This window comes from Protopterus annectens, chromosome 1.part1 (assembly GCF_019279795.1).
Source record: "Protopterus annectens isolate FY-2018-M chromosome 1.part1, PAN1.0, whole genome shotgun sequence".
Taxonomy (NCBI): Eukaryota; Metazoa; Chordata; order Ceratodontiformes; family Protopteridae; genus Protopterus; species Protopterus annectens.
In genome coordinates, this window is record NC_056726.1 from 438946204 (window position 1) to 438965653 (window position 19450).

The 19450-nt window shown below is 42.4% G+C and overlaps 1 protein-coding gene across 3 annotated transcripts in view; it reads left to right on the plus strand.

The window, feature by feature from the left end:
- GGPS1 (geranylgeranyl diphosphate synthase 1) overlaps positions 1-19450 on the plus strand; it is a 172092-nt gene that overhangs the window by 118621 nt on the left and 34021 nt on the right. For all 3 annotated transcript variants that reach the window (XM_044075767.1, XM_044075782.1, XM_044075775.1), the window contains exon 2: positions 12890-12960. In XM_044075767.1, coding sequence (XP_043931702.1) covers positions 12890-12960 — 71 coding nt within the window. The remainder of the gene's footprint in view (positions 1-12889; positions 12961-19450) is intronic.

Below are 19450 nucleotides of genomic sequence, written 5' to 3' on the forward strand. Positions count from 1 at the left end.
CCTGCTTTATCTAGTAAGTCCTGCAGCTGCTGCCTGAATGCAGTCTCTTCTAGCTGTCACACCAAGCTGTGGGGCATAGGCTGAGATTATAAGTACTCCCTTGTCCTTACACTAGAGTCTGACTGTGAGTCTGTCATTAATTCTGAAGTCACTTCCTCACTGCAATACCCACATTATTTCCCTTCTGTCCTCCTGAGTAGTAGACTCTAGATCCCAGTCCAAGTGGCTTTATTGCACCACACCTCCTTGTCCTCTGTAGACAGAAGTTGTCCAGCCTCCTCCTTAACCTTCATATCATCCATTGCAAGCTACATCCTCTCAGTGAACCTATATTGTGTATAGCAACCCTTGGTTCATTGGTTCATGTTTGGAAGGTTGATTGGTTTTATGTCCATATTTCACTCAACACAGCTATCCCAGGTAACCAAAACTGGGCGGCTGGACACTTACTGGCCAGTAGCTTATGGACCCAGGGCTGGGATTTATGCTGGGCACATTGGCCAATAGACCCCTCCTATCATTAACATGATTCCATTGAGAAGGTCAGAGTAGGCCAGATCCTCATCCCACTTATCACTGGCAAATACCCATGCTCATTTTTTGCCGACATTAGTCAATGCAGCTAAATCACCTAGAGCTAATATTTACACCATCAAGTGGGTGTCCTTGACATGGTCTGCAGTCTGTGATCTGTGCACCACTGATGATGCCCCAAATGGTTGGCCTGTACAAGTCTTCTCTGTCAGATTCTGTGCTGCTGCCTGTAACTCCATTCTTGAGTGAGCGTGACGCGGAAACACTTGCGTATTTTTGTGAAGTGGAAGGGACCCCACAGAGGCACATTAAGAGCAATAAGTATTGACTGGATGCTAGGATTGAACCTTGTACATGGGAGGCAAAGAAATTGACCATTATGCCAACTATGTACAAAAAACAACTCCACATACAACCTAAGATGCTACTCACAATCCACCCCAGCAATTATTATTCCTGGGACCACACTTCACCACAGTGCACATTGCCTTCTCCTCTGTTCCACACTCTTTGGCATTTTCCATTGACCTAAATCAAATCCACATGTATCCCAGATTGAGGCTAGACCTCAAAAAGTACTTAGTCAAGTCCAGTACATCTGCTTCTCTGCTAGATACATCACCTAACCAACTATCACTACCTCCTATTATCTTTTCTGCTCTATCACTGTCACAATGACTACTGAAGCTTATCTATATTTAGAAATTATTGTAAATATTATCACATCACTAGTAATTTACCCCTGCAGTATTACATTTGCACATTAACTGTTTTTTTTTGTCCTGTGTAATTCGTACAGATTATTTTATTTACTGTGAAGTGGCTGTTTTCCACCTAGGCTGTTGAAATCAGTTTTGATTAGTGTACTACCTCAGTAAACAAACATAATTAAATTCTCATCTCCCCATTTTAACCTCAGCAGGTTTTATTTTCTCTGTACAGGCTTCATCTGGTAGAGAAGTTTCTGCATTGGAGGCCTGTCAGAACCTTATTGACCTGCTCATCCTTTTTGCAAGGCTTATCTGGACATTTACTCACCACACCTGACTGCATGATACTCTAGTTCCAGTAATGGCCAAGGACACTTCATACCACTCCAGATGATCAACTCTGTCTAGAGACCTGGAAGCATACTTGAAAAATGTACAAAGTAAATGTATTATTTTAACATGAGCTGCTACTGTAGGTTTGGAACTCCTCACAGTTCTTGTCCTAGTAGTGCTGGGTTATAGGTTCATAGATGATTAGTGGGCTAGCTACAGCAGGGGTCGTTTTTAAGCCAATACATGCTTCCAAAGGTGAGAATCAAACCCTCTATCTTGTATCTTTGAGGTAAACACCTTGACCATTATGTTACCCCGACTGTCTTATTTTTCACATACTTGACAGAGGATTAAAGTGTCATCTATTAAGGTGCAACTTGCTGTCATAGCTATCTCCTTGTCATTAGCATCTTTGAATGTGAGTAAAGCTTTTCTCAGAGTTCCTTTTCTTACTCAGCCTCCCATCAAGGATCTAGAAAGATCTGGATCTTTTAGAGAGGTGAATCATCTTCCTTTTGGACCAGCTACTAAGGCAGAGTTAAATACATATCTCAGAAGATCTCTTTCTGGTGATAATTACATCATTTTGAAGAGTTTCTGAATTTACAAGCATGTTGTATTGATCAACGTCATCTGAATTGGAAGCATTATTTATTAATCATCAACCACCCCCTTTTTCTTGCTTTCTGCATGGGGTTGGTGTGTTGTCAGCTGTCACAGTCTCTCTTGATTAATTTCACTCTCCTACTTTTTTGACAGTCATGCGAGTTCTCTTATAATCCATCCATGTCTTTGTTGGATGTCTTAATTTCCTCTTGCCTTGTTTCTGACTCCATCAAATCTTCTTCACCAAATTATCTTCTGCTTTTCTGTACGTGTGCATGAACTACCGTAGTCTTTACTGCTTGACTTTTTCTGCATTTGGCGTCTACTCTGATACCATTATTTTTACATATGTCCCACAGTCTGCATTCAGTTAACATGTCTCATTTACTTCTTCTGCATCACCTCTAGCTCCCACAATTGCTCTGCCTTCACTGTCTCGGTTTATGTACCGTACAGTCGTACTGGTCGCACCACAGTTTTGTACATCTTACTTTTACTTTTAAGCTTCTTTGGCACCCACACCATATGCCATATGGATGCAGGCGTTCAAAGTCTGGCTTTGATTTCCTCATTCAGACTTCCCTTCTCAACCACCCCTCCAAGATACTTGAAGGTGTTAACCTGTTTTATTTTCCTTCTATTTTAATTTTAAATTTCTTCTGATTTCCCCCATTTGCTGTCATGACCACTGTCTTGTATGTACTCATTTTCATCTCATTTGCCTTCAGTTTTGATTCCATTCCCTTATTTGCTGATGTTTCTGTTCAGAATCTCTTTGTAATCTCACATAATGTGCAATATGTATTAATTGTCAATACATAATTTTTTGCAAGGGTAATTTGGCATTGTGAACTAATCTACCATTTATGTCCAAGGTATCCACTGAAACAACCCTCTGTCAACTTGCTTTGTATTCTCTCAAGTACTATTAACAAAGGCAATACTTGTTGCATTGTATGGAAGCTGTTCGATACCTAAGATGGTATGTGATCAGAACTGAATCTTTAATGAAAGCTTCAACTGTTTATATCCTTTTATAATAAGAGAGAGAATTCTAATTTTTTATATTTAGTTTATTCAGTCATTTGACTGATTGTATTAATTAATGCTAGAAAACTATAGTAAGCCTTAGCTTTAAATGCTAGAGCTTATTCAGCAAAGGGCAGCAGCCACCTCTCAATCATTTTACAAAACTGCATCCATGGATATTTGTGCAGCAGCTACATGGGCTTCACAAGATTACTACATGCTGGGTGTTTTCTCTAGGTATTGGTCTTCCTTTAGAAAAACAATTAGGAGCATGTTCTCATGAGGTGACCATACATGAGGATAAGCTTGGGAATCTGTCTAACCACTAACAAGGGCAGATTACTTCATACCAGTTATGAAAAATATAACATTACATCTGGATGAGCAAATCCATCCTTTTCAATGTGTCTAGCCTCTCTTTCCTTGCCTTGGTGCTGACAAGGTTTAGAGGTTTCTTAATGTTTTGATTTTTGTTTGTGATCTGTCTTGGCACAGAGTACTAAAGATCAGGAGTGGAAGCTAGCTTGCACAGTGTTGCAGATAAAATGGGAGGGACAAGTATCCTGTGGAAGTTTCACATGCTGAGTTGACTAAAGCTTATGGCTGTTGACAAGGATGAATTTGGGCATAATGTTATGGTACATATATGATGCCCGTGCCTTGGCCCAGCAATCAAGGAGCCTCACCCCTCACCACTAACACCAGAGAGGGCGTCTCATATATGAGGAAAGGATAACAAATACACATAGTAAAGTGCAATTTCCCTTAAGAGCACACAGAGATCACAGTCATTCCGGGGCTGGTCGCTCCCTTGCTCCCCAGGTCCCCTATAAGACTCCTCACTGGCACAGCTATAGGTTCCAGATCTCAGCCTAGCTGGGCAAGCTAAAATCTCCAGCACCCTCTCTGTCCAGCCATTGCTTCATGTCCCTGCCCAAGTAGCTGACCCACACACACTTTGAGATAAGAGTTTACACAACCACACACACTTCTGGGGAAAGCTGGCACAGGTTCTCCAGCTGTGCCCCTTTTACCCAGATTATACAGTAGTAATTACTGGCACCACCCAGCTAATATTTATCAGCTACTCAAAGGCCCTTAAAAAGGTGTCCAATTATTACTGTGCAATATTATTATTCAATTGGTAGATGTGACTAAATAGTCAAAGCTTATTAGTGTGACTTGCTACAGTAATCACTATAAATATGCAGTGTACTCTAAAGCTTAAATTATCCCTACACAAACCAGCCACAGTTAAACGGTTTTAAAATACTTAATAATTAAAACCACAAGACAATACTTTGTACTACACAGTCGGTGCCAGTCAAGAGTTCAGAGATCACACAGAAATACTTAAAATGATTCAGTAGTACAGTTCTGACATCACAGAAAAACACTTAGTCTAATCTTTCTAGCTCCTAGCTATTCCTAAAAGAAAATACAAGTCTAAACATAACTTGCATGTGAGCAAGAGGCAGTGCTGTGAGTTGGATGATCAAGAAAAAAATGCTTAATGATCTCTGGTTCTCACTGTTTAAATTGAAACTGCAGTTCTGATAAACATTGCATCATCCTGTTACACTTTCCTGGAGTTCCCAGGCTGCATATTAACTGCAATTGCATTCTTAATATCTCCCTTTTGTTATCTTGCAGCTGGTCAGGAACAGAACAATAAAATGCATTTGCATGTTTAAATCTAGCAATTTAGCTCTTGGTTAAAACAATAGAAATAATTTCTTCATCTAGACTTTTCGGCACCACTGTCTACTTTAAAGGGTCAACACATGCTTTACTTTAGTCAGTAGAGTGCACTGTTGTCACATTTATTTCCAGTTTCACATGTAACAGTATTTCTTTACATTTTAAGACAACAAGCCCGTAGTTTACATTCATATTTACAAATGATATAATTGTGCAGATAATTCTATCTGGCTAGGCTGGCAGCCTTCACCCCTCTCTACCAGTCTTCACATTTCCCCCCACCTGGAGAACTCAAGCTAGTTTTTCAAGTGACCCTTGAGAAACACCACTTGAGAGAGTAAGGTCTATCTGAGTGTACCTAACCCCATTCCTGTCTTGAGAGCCCATCTGCATTGGCGTTGCAAAACCCCACTGCGGTGCTCCACTGACATGTCATATGCGTGCAACCACAGGCTCCATCTTAGTAACTTGGCATTTTGCTGGCTGGCTCTGTTTAACCATGTTAGGGAGTTACGATCTGTCATAACAGTGACTTTCCTTCCATACAGATAAGGCTGAAGTTTCTGCAGTGCCCACACTGTGGCTAGACATTCCTTTTCTACAGCTGCATAGCATTCCTCCCTGGGTTGGAGCCTACGACTGAGATAAACCACTGGGTGCTCTTCTCCCTCAGAAGAAATTTGGCTACGTACATCCCCCACCCAATGGTTCGAAGCATCCACCTGCACAACACATTATTTGCTGTAATCTGGACTGGCTAACACAGGGGGTCCTTCCAAAGCTTCTTTAAGCTTCTGGAATGCCAGCTTACATGCTAGGGTCCGCACACTACCTTAGCTGGCCTGTTCTTCCTTGACAGGTCTGTGAGGGGAGCAGCTATGGTACTATAACTGGGGATGAACTTTCTGTAGTACCCTGCTGTCCCTAAAAATGCCCTCACCTGCTTTTTGGTAACAGGTGCAGGCCATGCCTGAATGTCTTCCACTTTGGCAGATTCTGGCCTGATCGTACCACTCCCCACTCTATGTCCTAGATAGGAGACCCCCGCCATACCCACCTGACATTTGCTCGGCGTAATGGTCAACCCTGCCCTCTGTAGTCTGCCCAGCACCTCCCTGACATGCTGAAGGTGCTCTGGCCAGAAATGGCTGTAGATGGCAATATCATATAGGTAAGCAAGGGCAAACCCTCCTGCTCCTGCTAGGATATTATTTGCCATCCTCTGGAAAGTCGCTGGGGCATTCCTCATCCCAAAGGGCATCTTTGTGAACTCATACAAGCCAAAAGGAGTCACAAAGGCAGACTTCTCTCTAGCAGTGGGAGTCAAGGGCACCTGCCAGTAATCCTTGGTAAAATCAATGGTTTTAAGGTACTTAGCCCCACCCAGCTGCTCTAGGCCCTCATCTGTCCTAGGTATGGGGTAAGCATCTGACTCTGTGTGACTATTTAATTTCCTGTAGTCCACACAGAACCTGGTGCTGCCATCCTTCTTTGGTACCAGCACCACTGGGGTGGCCCAGGGACTGTTGGACTCTTGAATCACCCCTAGTTCCTACATCTCCTGTACCCCCTCCGAATCTGTTTGATTCTCTCAGGCACCCTATAAGGGGCCTGCCTAATAGACCTTTGGGGTCCTGTATCCACCTGGTGCTGCACTAGGTGGGTGGACCCTGGTTTTCCCGTGAACATGTCTCCAAATTCCTGCAACACTGCTTGGATTTCACGAACCTAGGTAGGAGATAGCTGCTGGGACATTGCTACCCCTTCCACTGAGGTGTCAGCCCAAGCCTCACTGAGGAGATCAGTCCCCAGATCTCCCTCAGACTTCTGCAATCCACTGCAAATGCTCAGCACAAGGGCCTCCCTATCATGGTATGGTTTCATCATGTTAACATTGTACAATTTGTGCCCCCGCCTTCTGCCTAGCAGTTCCACCATGTAATTAACATCACCTACCTTTCTTACCACCCTGTAGGGTCCCTCCCAAGCTGCTTGCAGCTTGTTGTGTCTGACAAGAATGAGAACCATTACCTGCTGCCCCACAGCATATTCTCTAGCTCGAGCATTCCTGTTATACCACACCTTTTTCTATTGTTGGGCTTCTGCCAGGTTCTCCTGGGCCAAACCCATGAGTTCCCTGAGCCTTGTCCTGAGGTTTAGGACATATGCCACAACAGACTCCTTGTGAGATTTGCACTCACCTTCCCACTCATCTCGAATTAAATCTAGAGGTCCTCTCATCCTGTGCCCATACAGCAACTCAAAGGGTGAAAAACCTGTGGATTCCAGGGGTTCTTCTCTGTAAGCAAACAGATGGGGCAAATATTTGTCCCACTCCCTCTTAAACTGATCTGCAAATGCCCGTAGCATGGACTTGATTGTAGAGTTTAACCTCTCAATAAGACCATTAGTCTGGGGATGGTAGGGGTGGTCTTCATGTGCTTCGCCGCACAGGACTTCCACAGACAAGCCAGCAGGTCTGACATAAAATTGGCACCTCTGTCAGTCAGTATTTCTTTTGGGAAACATACCCTGCTAAAAATCTCTAACAAAGCATTTGCCACCTTCTCTGCCTCGGTGGAGGACAAAGTCACTGCCTCAGGGTATCATGTAGCATAATCCACTACCACTAAGATATACCTTTTCACTGTGGAACTTTGGGTACTCAGAGGACCCACAATATCCATAGCTACCCTCTGAAATGGCTCCTCAATCACAGGCAAAGGTATCAAAGGAGCTCTCACCTTGTCTCCTGCCTTGCCTACCTTTTGGCACTGCTCATAGGTCGTGCAGTACCCTGTTACATCTCTGGAAATTCCAGGCCAATAGAAGTTCTGCATACTATGTCTCTTTGTATGTTTTATGCCCATATGACCTGCAAAGGGAATATCATGGGCTATGGCTAGAAGCGCCAGATGGTACACTCTAATCACTACAAACTGCTGTACTCTCTCACCTTGTAGCCCTCCCTCAGGGGTCCACTCTCTGACAGTAATCCTTTGTCCCAGTATACAGATTCCCCCTTTCCTTGAGAATCAGGTGTGTCCCTAGCTACCTGCTTCAGGCCTTGCATTGTAGGGTCTGAAAGCTGAGCCTGTCTCAACTCTGTCCTTGTAACCCTTCCCAGCTCCCCTTCCACAGGAAGTCTGGCATCCTCTGACAGTGATGCCTCACTGTCAGCCTGGGTACTACTACTCACTTCTACCTTTGCAGTCACTCTGTCCAAGGGACCATCAGTCCCCACAAGCAGCTGTGACTCACACTTAGTTTCCCTGCTATAGAGTAGCTCCCTCCCTGAAGTAACCACCCCACCAGTCCTGGCTGCAAGTATGCAGTCTGTCTGGGTCTCCCCCAGGCTACCAGACCCACATGCTTGTCTCCAAGCCTGACTGCATGTAACTGCACAAGCCCGGGGTACTGCACTATCAAAATAATTCCCTATCAGGACATCTGCAGGTATATCCTCAAACACACCTACTTGCTGGCTTCCTTTTCCACCCTCCCAGTTAAGGTGAACCCTAGCCAAAGGTATTTGGAATGGGATCCCTCCTAAAGCCCTAACTGGAATAGATTGCCCAGGCAAGTAGTGCTCCTCTGTTACCATTGCAGGCTTTACAATGGTTATATCAGAGGCTCTCTCTCTCTTGGCAATGGCCTCTTTGCCATTCACTACAATAGGATATAGCCTCTGGTGGTAGTTTGGTACACTTGTTGTCCCAAAACAACCTATTATTGGCATTTTGTCTTTCCCACTTACTGTCTCCCCCACCTTTGGTTCCCCACCTTGCCTCTGTGGACATCTGTATGCCACAAGGCCCCACTGGTTGCATTCAAAACATTTAATTCTAGCTCCTGGACGTGTACCTGTACTAGTGACTTCCCCTGCTACTGGCAGATTCTGTTGGGGCCATCTGTGCTGCCCACCATGGGTTCCTTTAGACCCATGAGCAGTACTGGGGTCCCCTTCCTGTGCAGGGCTGCCCTGCTTGTCCGGTATAGGTCTCCCTTCTTCCCCAACTCATCTGAAGTAGCACATTGTCTATCAGCTAACCAGATCCTCATGTCCTCAGGCAAAGTGCTAAGGGCTTGTTCCCCCACCAAAAGGTCTGCTAGCCCTTCAAAAGTGGTGACCTGACATCCACTCGCCCACCTATGGAAATAAGTGCTCAATTCAGCAACATATTCACACACACTTTAATCTGCCTTGCGTCTGTGCTCACAAAACTTTTTCCTATACGTTTCTGGTGTTAGCTTAAACAGTTCTAAAAGACTAGTTTTTACAGCAGTATAATCAAAACATGCAATGTCAGACATTTTGGACAGAACAGTTACAGCTTTACTATGGAATAAGGGGGTCAGGAACCGTACCCAGAGCCCTTGGTCAACTTCATACTGTTTACATACCCTCTCAAACTTATGAATGAAACTATCAAAATTATCCCCTCTTTAAACTGCGGAAGAAATGTACTGACCTTTTGTGCTTCTGGGGTCCAGTTACTCCCTTCCCCATTACCTCCATGACTCTGGCAAAGAGTCAGCATCTCCTTCTCATGCTGCCTCTGTCTCTCTTGTTCCACAGCTTGCAGACATAACAGTTTCTCATTCTCCTCAGCCTACAAACGTTGCGGTCTCGCATTTGCTTCTAATTCCACACATCTGGCCTTCAACTCAAGTTTCTTTAACTCCGGCTGGATTTTTAAGTCCACTGCAGAAAGGTTGAGCTGTCCATTCTCTGAGGGAAGTATATTTCCACTGCCAGTCTGATTGTCCTCCTGGTTGCTGTTTTCTGATGCAGCTGTAACCAAGGCTGCAATCAGGTCTGCCTTAGTCAGGTTTCCATGCACCAGTCCCCTAGCCTGGCACATCTCCGCCAGCTGGCTCCTTTTCAGCTTTCCATACTCCTCTGCTGACATGCTGCCTGCTCACCCTGACTAACTAAGCTAACAAAAGAAATAAAACAGTTGTGATCTGAACTCTGAGTATTCACTGCGTGGCTGTTTTAGAGTAAAAAAACACCTTCAGAGCTCACTGTACACAAGCTACAGGATTCACTCTACCCACACCACTACAAGCCAATTAGTATTTGCCAACTAATTAATATGTGATGTGGTTATCCCACCACTGCCAAACACAAATGTGAGGCTATCCCAACCACTGCCACCACAAATGTGATGCCCGTGCCCTGGCCCAGCAATCAAGGAGCCTCAATCCTCACCACTAACACCAGAGAGGGCATCTCCTATACGAGGAAAGGATAACAAATACACACAGTAAAGTTCAGTTTCCCTTAAGAGCACACAGAGATCACAGTCAGTCCGGAGCTGGTCGCTCCCTTGCCCACCAGGTCCCCAGTAAGACTCCCCACTGGCACAGCTATAGGGTCCAGATATCAGCCTAGCTGGGCAAGCTAAAATATCCAGCCCCCTCTCTGTCCATTCAGTGCTTCATGTCCCTGCCCAAGTAGCTGACACACACACACTTTGAGATAAGAGTTTACACAACCACACAGACACTTCTGGGGAAGACTGGCACAGGTTCTCCAGCTGTGCCCCTTTTACCCAGACTATACAGTAGTAATTACTGCCACCACCCAATTAATATTTATCAGCTACTCAAAGGCCCTTAAAAGGGTGTACAATTATTACTGTGCAGTATTATTATCCAATTGGTAGATGTGACTAAACAGTCAATGCTTATTAGAGTGACTTGGTACATTAATCACTACAAGTATGCAATTTACGCTAGAGCTTAAATTATCTCTACACAAACCAGCCACAGTTAAAAGGGTTTAAAATATTTAATAATAAATAATTAAAACCACAAGAGAATACTTTCTACTACACAGTCAGTACTAGTCAAGTTTAGAGATCACACAGAAATACTTAAAATAATTCAGTAGTACAGTTCTGACATCAAAGAACAGTTAGTCTAATCTTTCTAGCTCCTAGCTATTCTTAAAAGAAAACACAAGTCTAAAATAACTTGCATGTGAGCAAGAGGCAGTGCTGTGAGGGATGATCCCAACAAAAATGCTTAATAATTTCTGGTTCTCACTGTTTAAATTGAAACTGCAGTTCTGATAAACATTACATCATTCTGTTACTTTCCTGGAATTCCCAGGCTACACATTAACTGCATTTACATTCTTAACAGCTCCCTTTTGTTGTCTTGCAGCTGGTTAGGAACAGAGCAGTAAAAATACATTTGCATGTTTAAATCTAGCAATTTACCTCTTGGTTAAAACAATAGAAGCAATTTCTTCAGCTTGACTTTCGGCACCACTGTCTACTTCAAAGGGTCACCACATGCTTTACTTTGGTCAGTAGAGTGCAATGTTGTCACATTTATTTGCAGTTCCACATGAAACAGTATTTCTTTATATTTAAGACAACAAGCCTGTAGTTTACATTCATATTTACAAATGATAGAATTATTTGCACAATTCTATCTGGTTAGGCTGGCAGCCTTCACCCTTCTCTAGCAGTCTTCACAACCTACGTAACTTGTTTATGCTCCTTATGACTCACAACATTGTAAAGAAGAGCCACGTGTGTGGTGCGTTAGCCATGGCCTGTCAGTGGCACTGTTTAATGACTCTGCACAGTACAATAGAGGATCCTTTCCTGTTCTTCCCTGATCAAGTGAAGTTGGTGCAAAAGCCCTTGGTTTACCCTTCTTACTTTTTATGCATCTTTCTCTCTCTTGCATGCCTTCTTCCTGTTTTTCCACCTGCTTCTACTAGGAACTAAGTGCAGATATTTTAAAATCATCCTCGTACACTGATTTTCTTTTTGTTCATTAGCTGTCTTTTGGCTGTCTTTCTTAGATAAACACCACCTATATTGTTTGCACATTGTTTTCTTCCTTATTATCTTGCTGCTTACTTTCCTTGTCTTATTCATTTTTCTTTTTTTACTGCTTTTAATGATGATGTGATGCCACATTCCTTTTTCCTCCCGGCCTCCTTGATTTCTTATATTAACCATGCATTCTACCTCTCTCTGTCTTTTACATATTTTTACCTTCTGGTGTGTAGAAAATGTCTACAATTTCTTTTGTACAGGGGAAGCCCCTGGTACCCCCCACTAATTGTATATGTATTAACCCGCAGATCTCCATACCTTTCAGAAATGGGAATAGTCTGAGATACATCAGTCTTAGACTTGTGTAAGACACCATTTTCATAATTCATTCGTTGCACTTAAGTCTTAGAATTTAAAGCTGTTACCGGTTCTTAAACTCATTATCCCATTTCTTTCCTTTGTGGTATATCTGTACCTATTTTATACAACAAGGAGCATACACAGTGATAGATTCTGAGATGTCACTTTGAACTTGTTGTTTAGCTGGAGTTGCTAAATATTTTTCCAGTATTTATATATTTTAGTGTAGTAATTGTAGTTTGAGCTCATGTCTCTTCTCATTTGCATCCATTTGACTTAAAAGTTTAATAGCTGCTAGCAACATATGTCTTCATCTGATTTCTGCTGTGTTACTTCAAGAGACTTGAAGCAGTGTCGTGGCAGTGGGCACTGTAAGGTTATAATGATTGTAGGTGGAGACTTTACAAATTTATGGCCACCCTTACAGCTGCTGTTCCTTTCAGCTTAACTGTGCATTTTCTTGTTTGGCACAAGAGTTGTCATTTAGCTGCACCTCAGGAACATGTAATCTGCTTCTGCGGTATGTGTAACCAGTGTAGTTATTTACTTTATGAATAGAATAATCATAGCCTTTTATAAGTGCAGTCTTCAGGGGAAACTGACACAATGGGATGAAAAGATCTGTACGTGTCTTAACTGATGTGTAAAGTTCTGTGCCTCATTTAGCTGTATAGTGTAGTCATAGTAATAATATTGTTTCCTTTATGTAATCCGTGTAGGTAGCAGTTTTGTTTCAGATGATTCAGATTGCAGTGATGCAAAATATTTTTCAGTGCTCAGTAGTTAAATTATTTTTGTTACTATTCACAACAGGAAAGCAAGTGCGGACCAAACTTTCACAAGCATTCAACCACTGGCTACATGTTCCTTATGACAAGCTGCAGGTAATACATATTTTTATACTTTTCCTGTATTTTGGCATTTTCAAAAAAAATAAGAGTTTTACCTGACTTCAAAGCTGTAAAGCACTTGGCAAGCGCTGTCAAAAAGACAGTGTAACATGCCTTAACAAGGGGTGTCACAAAGACTGCATAACACATTGTCTTATATTAAGGAAAATCAGGAACAGATTACTGGCACAGTCAGCATGCAGAAAGAAGTGTGTTACACATTCAAACAATAGAGAAAAGAACATCATTACAAAACCCTTGAAAAAGCCAAATGGCTCCCAGGCCAACAAAGATGCCAGTTTCTACTTGCCTCTGATATTCGAACTTCTAAACAATCAAGGTATGTCTCCTCTGGCAGGCAAACTAATTAGGCCTGCCCCCAGTTATTGCCCGAGAAAGCAGAGCATCTTTGCTGCTCACCACCAAGCTGCACTGCACAGACCACTATTTTGCTACTCTAGCTCCCAAACTGTGGTCCTCTCTGTCATCCCACCTCAAAGGATTAATCTCATACTTTCATTTCAGACCCCAGCTTAAACTCACCTTAAACTAGCAGCCAAATGTCAGTTCCACCCTTCTGACAACATTACCTGACCAGATTGACTTCTGTCCATCTTTTCTTCTAACACTTATCCATGCAGATTTCTTATAAGTGTATATATTTGTAAATAGCTGTATATGTGTACAGTTATGCTTCCTTTTGCTATGGTTATTGTTTCTTTGTTATATTTGTGCATGTTCAATCTGCTGTATCTTGTTGTGTTTGCTACTTGGCCTGGGCTGAGGCTGAACTTTGTTAGTTGTGATCAGTGCTTTACCCCGTTTAACACATTTAAATAAGTAAATTAAATTCTGCCTCTGTTGTATGCTGGCCATTACTGGTGGGTTTAACTGCCTAGCATGATACCAGATCTCAACAATTGAAGGAGGGGTGCTTAACAGTTGTGAAGATCAGGTCTCACTCCATAGAAGCTCTAAACTGGGTTGTCTTTTTTTTTTTGCAGTATTGGAGCATAATGATTATCCATGCATTTACAATATACTAAACTGCAGTGTGGAACAATGTTTATAGTCTTTGTAAATGGTTTATAGATGTGGACACAGTGTTCAATTTTATAAGTTACAGGAGAATAAATCTGCCTGTTGGTCTTTGTTTTGAGCATTGTTTACAAAATATTTTTCATTTAGCATTTGTGCCTGTGATTTCTGGATAGTTTCTATAGACTTAGCCAGAATCTTCCACCATAAGAGCCTTTATTTTATCACTAATCATGTAGCCAATTTTAAGTAAACCACCACAAATGTCACTGTTTATACAAAGTTGTTTCTATTTCTGGTGGAGAGATAGGTATGTATCGCAGAGAGTACTGCGTCTATGGAACAGGCTCCCCATCCATGTTAAGCAGAGTTCCTCCTTAACCCAGTTCAAGTGCAACTTAGACAATTGGATGGGGAAAGCAGAAATTCATCTCTGGTTTGGCACCTGTTGTCTCCGATGGACACAGGTAACCTGTAAATGGTTTATCACCCAAACCCCTGCTTACACTTTTCAAGGGTATCAGAACTTGTGAAAGATTTGGGATGCATGGCTAGGCTTAAAAAGGCCCTTATGGTCCTTAGCCTCGTAAACACCTATGAACATAAAAATGTTTTCCTCCACTGGTTGCATGCCCTCTTTTGACTTATGTCATCACAAGTAGCATGTTGATGACATAAGGTCAGGGGTGCTGGTGTTTGTATTTCCTCCAGTTCTGTTTGTAAACATCAGAAAACAATTTGAAAAAAAAGGCATGCAGCACTAATATTAAAGGACTGTAATTGAATTACTTTAACATTAATATTGTCTGAGTACCTACAATTTTTTTCGCATGCACTTCCTGCATTGTTCTGTATCTACAGCAGAATTGCAAAATTTGGAAAAAAAAATAAGCAATACATACCCATTTCTGTTTTGTCAGTATATTACTTTGTTTGGGGAAAAGGGTATATACTTAGTATTGCTGTCTGCGGAAGTCATGTCAGTCAGTTTACATTACTGACTTAATGTCACTGACGTAACACCCATCATAGACAGACAACAAAAAGAATCACAGGATCTGTTGTGAAACCACATTTTTTTTAAACAATCCTACTTCTATTTTCTTCTAAAATTATTTTAGGGCAATACAGAACAGCCCCAATCCACCAACTAACTTCTTGAAAAAAAGGTGAAATGGCATGCAGATGTTGCAATGCACACTACCTTTAACTGTGTAGTGTATAAAACTGAAAGCAGACTTTCTAATGTGCCATATGAGCCGCATGGCCTATTCTGTATTGTTTGAATGTTGAACCCTTCTTGATAGAGGCTGTTAGCTGTTCAAAACTGTCAGATTAGAACACCCAATCTTTAAACTGAAAGCCAGCTCAGGACAGAGGAAAACTGAGATGAATGCATTTTTGCTTTGGTAGAATTGAAGAGTGAATGATTAAGAGCTGTCACAAATTCTTAACTGAAAAATATTTTTTTTGAGATGGAGAGTTAAATTTTTGAAACATGAACTCTGCTTCAAAATTGTGAAGTTAATTGGTTTACTAGTGTATGTAAACCAGAATAATCTCCTTGGTTATCTACAGGCTTGATTTCTGTGTGTTTTGGAAGTAGTGGAAGAAGTATTGGTTGTTAAGGTACCATGTGCTTCAGGGATAATTACTGACCATTACTTTTTTTTTTGTTAGGGCCTGCTTTACCTTTAGGGTCTGCTTGAATGGTTCCCTCCATTCCATTCTTTGTGATGGACTTCTCAGGGACTGCTGATTGTTTCAGGAATGTGCTTGGTGTCTTCTACTGACATGGTATTTACCCAGAAAAAGCTGTAACTCGGGGTTAACTACCTGGCTGGTAGGCAGTGTTACTGGAAGGCTTTAAATGTTCACTTAAAGCACAGATCCAGTGTTGACTTTTCTGTCCCTCTCAACTTATGGGTATGTCTGATCCAACCAGATCCATTGCTGGCAACTTTCAGACTTTGGAGTGCAGGCTGAGGCTCCTCCCCTTCCCATGGTACTCCTCTGCCCTAACACTTCCTCAGTTCTCATTTGCCGCTAGAGCAAGCCAGATGTGGTCTCCAGGGCTGAATGTTTTTTTTTTCTGTGTTTAGTCAGGATTTTTTGCATAAGTACTTTCTTTAACTGATTTTTGTTTTGTGAGATAACACTCGGTTAGTGTATTCCTTACTGATGTAAAGATTTGTGTGTGTTCGTTGTTCTTATGAGTGTTTCCTGCCTTTATCTTCCTCCCTTCTGAGGTATATTTAAAAAAAAAAAAAACCCAAGGAGGTTCTTCTTTAGATAGTTTGTAATTAACGTGCTTTTTGTAACTGTCAGTTTATAGACTTAGGTCCTTTTTTGCTGTGTTACTCTTGCCTTTTGAAGTGTCTTCCTGTTTTGTCAGCCATTTCTGACAAAGTACTGGAATTTAATAAATGTTCTGCTTGTGAGCAAAACAATTCCCTACCCAGGACTGTCACTCTAAATGTGCATGTTTTGTTTGGGTTAGTGTACTTGGAGGAAGTGTGTCACATTTGCTCTTCTTTTGGACTGCAGGCCCTGTCGGAGTGCCAGTTAAAAGTTAATTCTTAAAGGCCTTCACCCTACCTTTGTGGGAGAATCTGCCTTTTCTTTGTTGGGTGTAGAACAAAAAGCACACACTCCCGCCAAAGGTAGCTCACACACAGAGAAGTCCAAATGTAGAAAAGCAAAATGTGAGCACACCAACAAAGCTGAACAGAGACAAATAAAGCATTATTCTTCCAAGTTGTAGTGTATCAGTTTTATTGAAAAAGGGTCCTTTTACAATAAAACTGATAAACTACAACTTGGAAAAATAACACTTTGTCTCTGTTCAGCTTTGTTGGTGTGCTCACATTTTGCTTTTCTACATTTATTCTTTGTTAAGCTCTGCTGTCAAAGAAGTCTTCGGAGAGACTCCCAGATATGTCTAAAGAAAATAGATAAATCAAAAGAGATGGAGAAAGAGAAGGAGAGGGAGAGAGAGAGAGAGAGAGACAAGATGAGGGAAAAGGTGTTTCAAGAATTCAAGATGAAGATCCCCTGATCCATCAAATGCTGTTGGTCCTGCTGCTAAAGCTTTGAGACCTTCACAGCTTACATCACCTTGGCCATCGGGGCAAGACTGTATCCAGATCCGTTCTCCAACACCTTTGATACTAGTGGATCCTAGTTTCTCCCTGGAGCAGAATCCTCCACAGCTCCAATCCTTCTACCTTACCATTGTAGAGACCTCTCCATAGGTCTTTCAGACTTCCTTCCACTGCTTCTTCATTCAGGTCAGTATGGTCATTATGGAGCCTTTCAGAAGCACATGGGGGTAAGATGATGTGGAAATTCTTGAAGAATCAGATCCAACTTGGGGTCCTTCCTGCTCCCCCCAGGTGCCTCCATTCCTCACTTGGTTTCTTCCCTGATCTGAACTACATATCAGGCAGCCATGAATCCAGTTGCTTCCTACAAGGACTCCGTCAGAGCCAGTTATCTGGACATCTTCAACTCTGACAGTGTCCTTCACCCACTCAACTCCAACAGTGTAAGAACTTAGGGTGGACTTTGATCCAAAAGCTTGGTGTTGGGACTCAGGAGTTGGGGTCAATTCAGAGATCGTCAGAACTGTCCCTTCCCCTCGATACCTTGGCCATCTTCAACTCCGACAGTGTCTGTCACCCACTCAACTCTAATAGCATCAGATCTCAGAGGGGTCTTTGATCCAAAAGCTTGGTGTTGGGACTCAGGAGCTGGGTTCAGTTCAGAGATTGTCAGAACTGTCCCTTCCCCTCGATACCTTGGCTCTTGATAGCACTGCCCCAGTGACTGCTTCAGATCCAAGCCAGGCTATGTCTTGTGAGAGCGTCCTATCTGGGTCTTTAGACCCAAGAGAGTACCTTTGAGACCATCTTTGGCCTTTGAAGTATTTGAGAAGGCTGTTTATAGGTAAGGGAAAAGCTCAAGATCTCTTTGGTTACCAATAGCTTTTGTGATGGCCCAGTCGGATCCTTAAGCTTTTGTTTGCTGTATCTGGATCATTTTTTCAGTACTCTCTGCATTACCCTTTAGGCTTTCCACAGCACATCGAGTGTTCACAGAGAGTCTAAATCTGGCGGTGGCTTACAGCAGATTGCAGGATATCCAAATCTTGGAGGTGCTTGCCAAGGTGGAACAAACTGCTTCATGGGGCCCCAACAATATTTTTGGGTTGTTTCCCGTATAGCTTAAAATATGACCTTCAGGACCACTTGAGGCACTTTTCAACTACAGCCTCAGAACAGGTTACATTCCAACTGAATGGAGGACTGCAGTGGTCATCAATATTTACAAAGGTGATCCGTTAACGGACCCCGGAAAATACATTTGCATCAGTAAGACAAGTCTAATGTGCAAAGCCATGAAACGAATTATAATGGAAAAGATCAACAAGGACATTGGCGACCTACAGACACTGAACCCATCCCAGTTTGGCTTTGTCAAGGGAAGGTCTTGCATACTTAACCTGGTAGACGTTTTTGAGAGCGTCACCAGGGTAGTGAATGAAGGGAAGACTGTGCACACCACCTACCTTGACCCGGCCAAGACATTTGATACAAACCCCCACTCTGGTATTGTTGACACACTCACTGAACTAGGCATAAATACCTAAATAACTTGCTGGATTGCCAGCTGGTTCACAGATAGGACCCAAGAAGTTAGGATTGGTGAGACCACCTCCATAGAGTTTGGTCATTGGTGGAGTACTTCAAGGATCAGTGCTAGGCCCACTGCTGGTTGGAATCTACTTATCGGAAGTCAAAGCTAATGTTAAAGGCCTCTAGCTCACCAAGTTCGCAGATGACTATAAATTAGGAGCTCTAATAGATTTCTCCCATGACATTAACATCTTGCCAAGAGGGTCTAACACAGACAAGTAACTGGTGCCAAAGCTACAGTTTAAAACTAATGCCAAGATGTGCATTATAGTGTCCTTTAGGAAGACATCCACACAAGCCAATTACTCCATCAATTAAACACCCCTAAGAGTTGACCCAGTACTTAGGGATCTCGGAAAGTATGTAGACAGTATTCGAGCCTTTGGCCAACACGTAGTCAGCATAGTAATAAAGCTATTCTCTGTTGTCCAACTTATAAGTAAGGGTACAGCATCCAGGTCCAAAGAAGTTGTAGTGCCACTTTATTTGGCCCTTATCAGACCCATCATCGAGTACAGTGCCCCCTTCGGCATGTACCTGACCAGACCTTTGCAACAGTTAGAATACTCACAGAGGTTCCTCACATACTGCTCTACACAGATCTCTTTAAGGCCCTGTTGCTGTAATCAGTCTCCTGTAGTTTATTGAGAGGTGGTCTATGCCTGGCATATAAGGCATTCTCACATCCAGCCGTGATGGATGTTTTGCACATCTGCAAAACTAACAGAGCTGGAAGCATTAGATCCAAA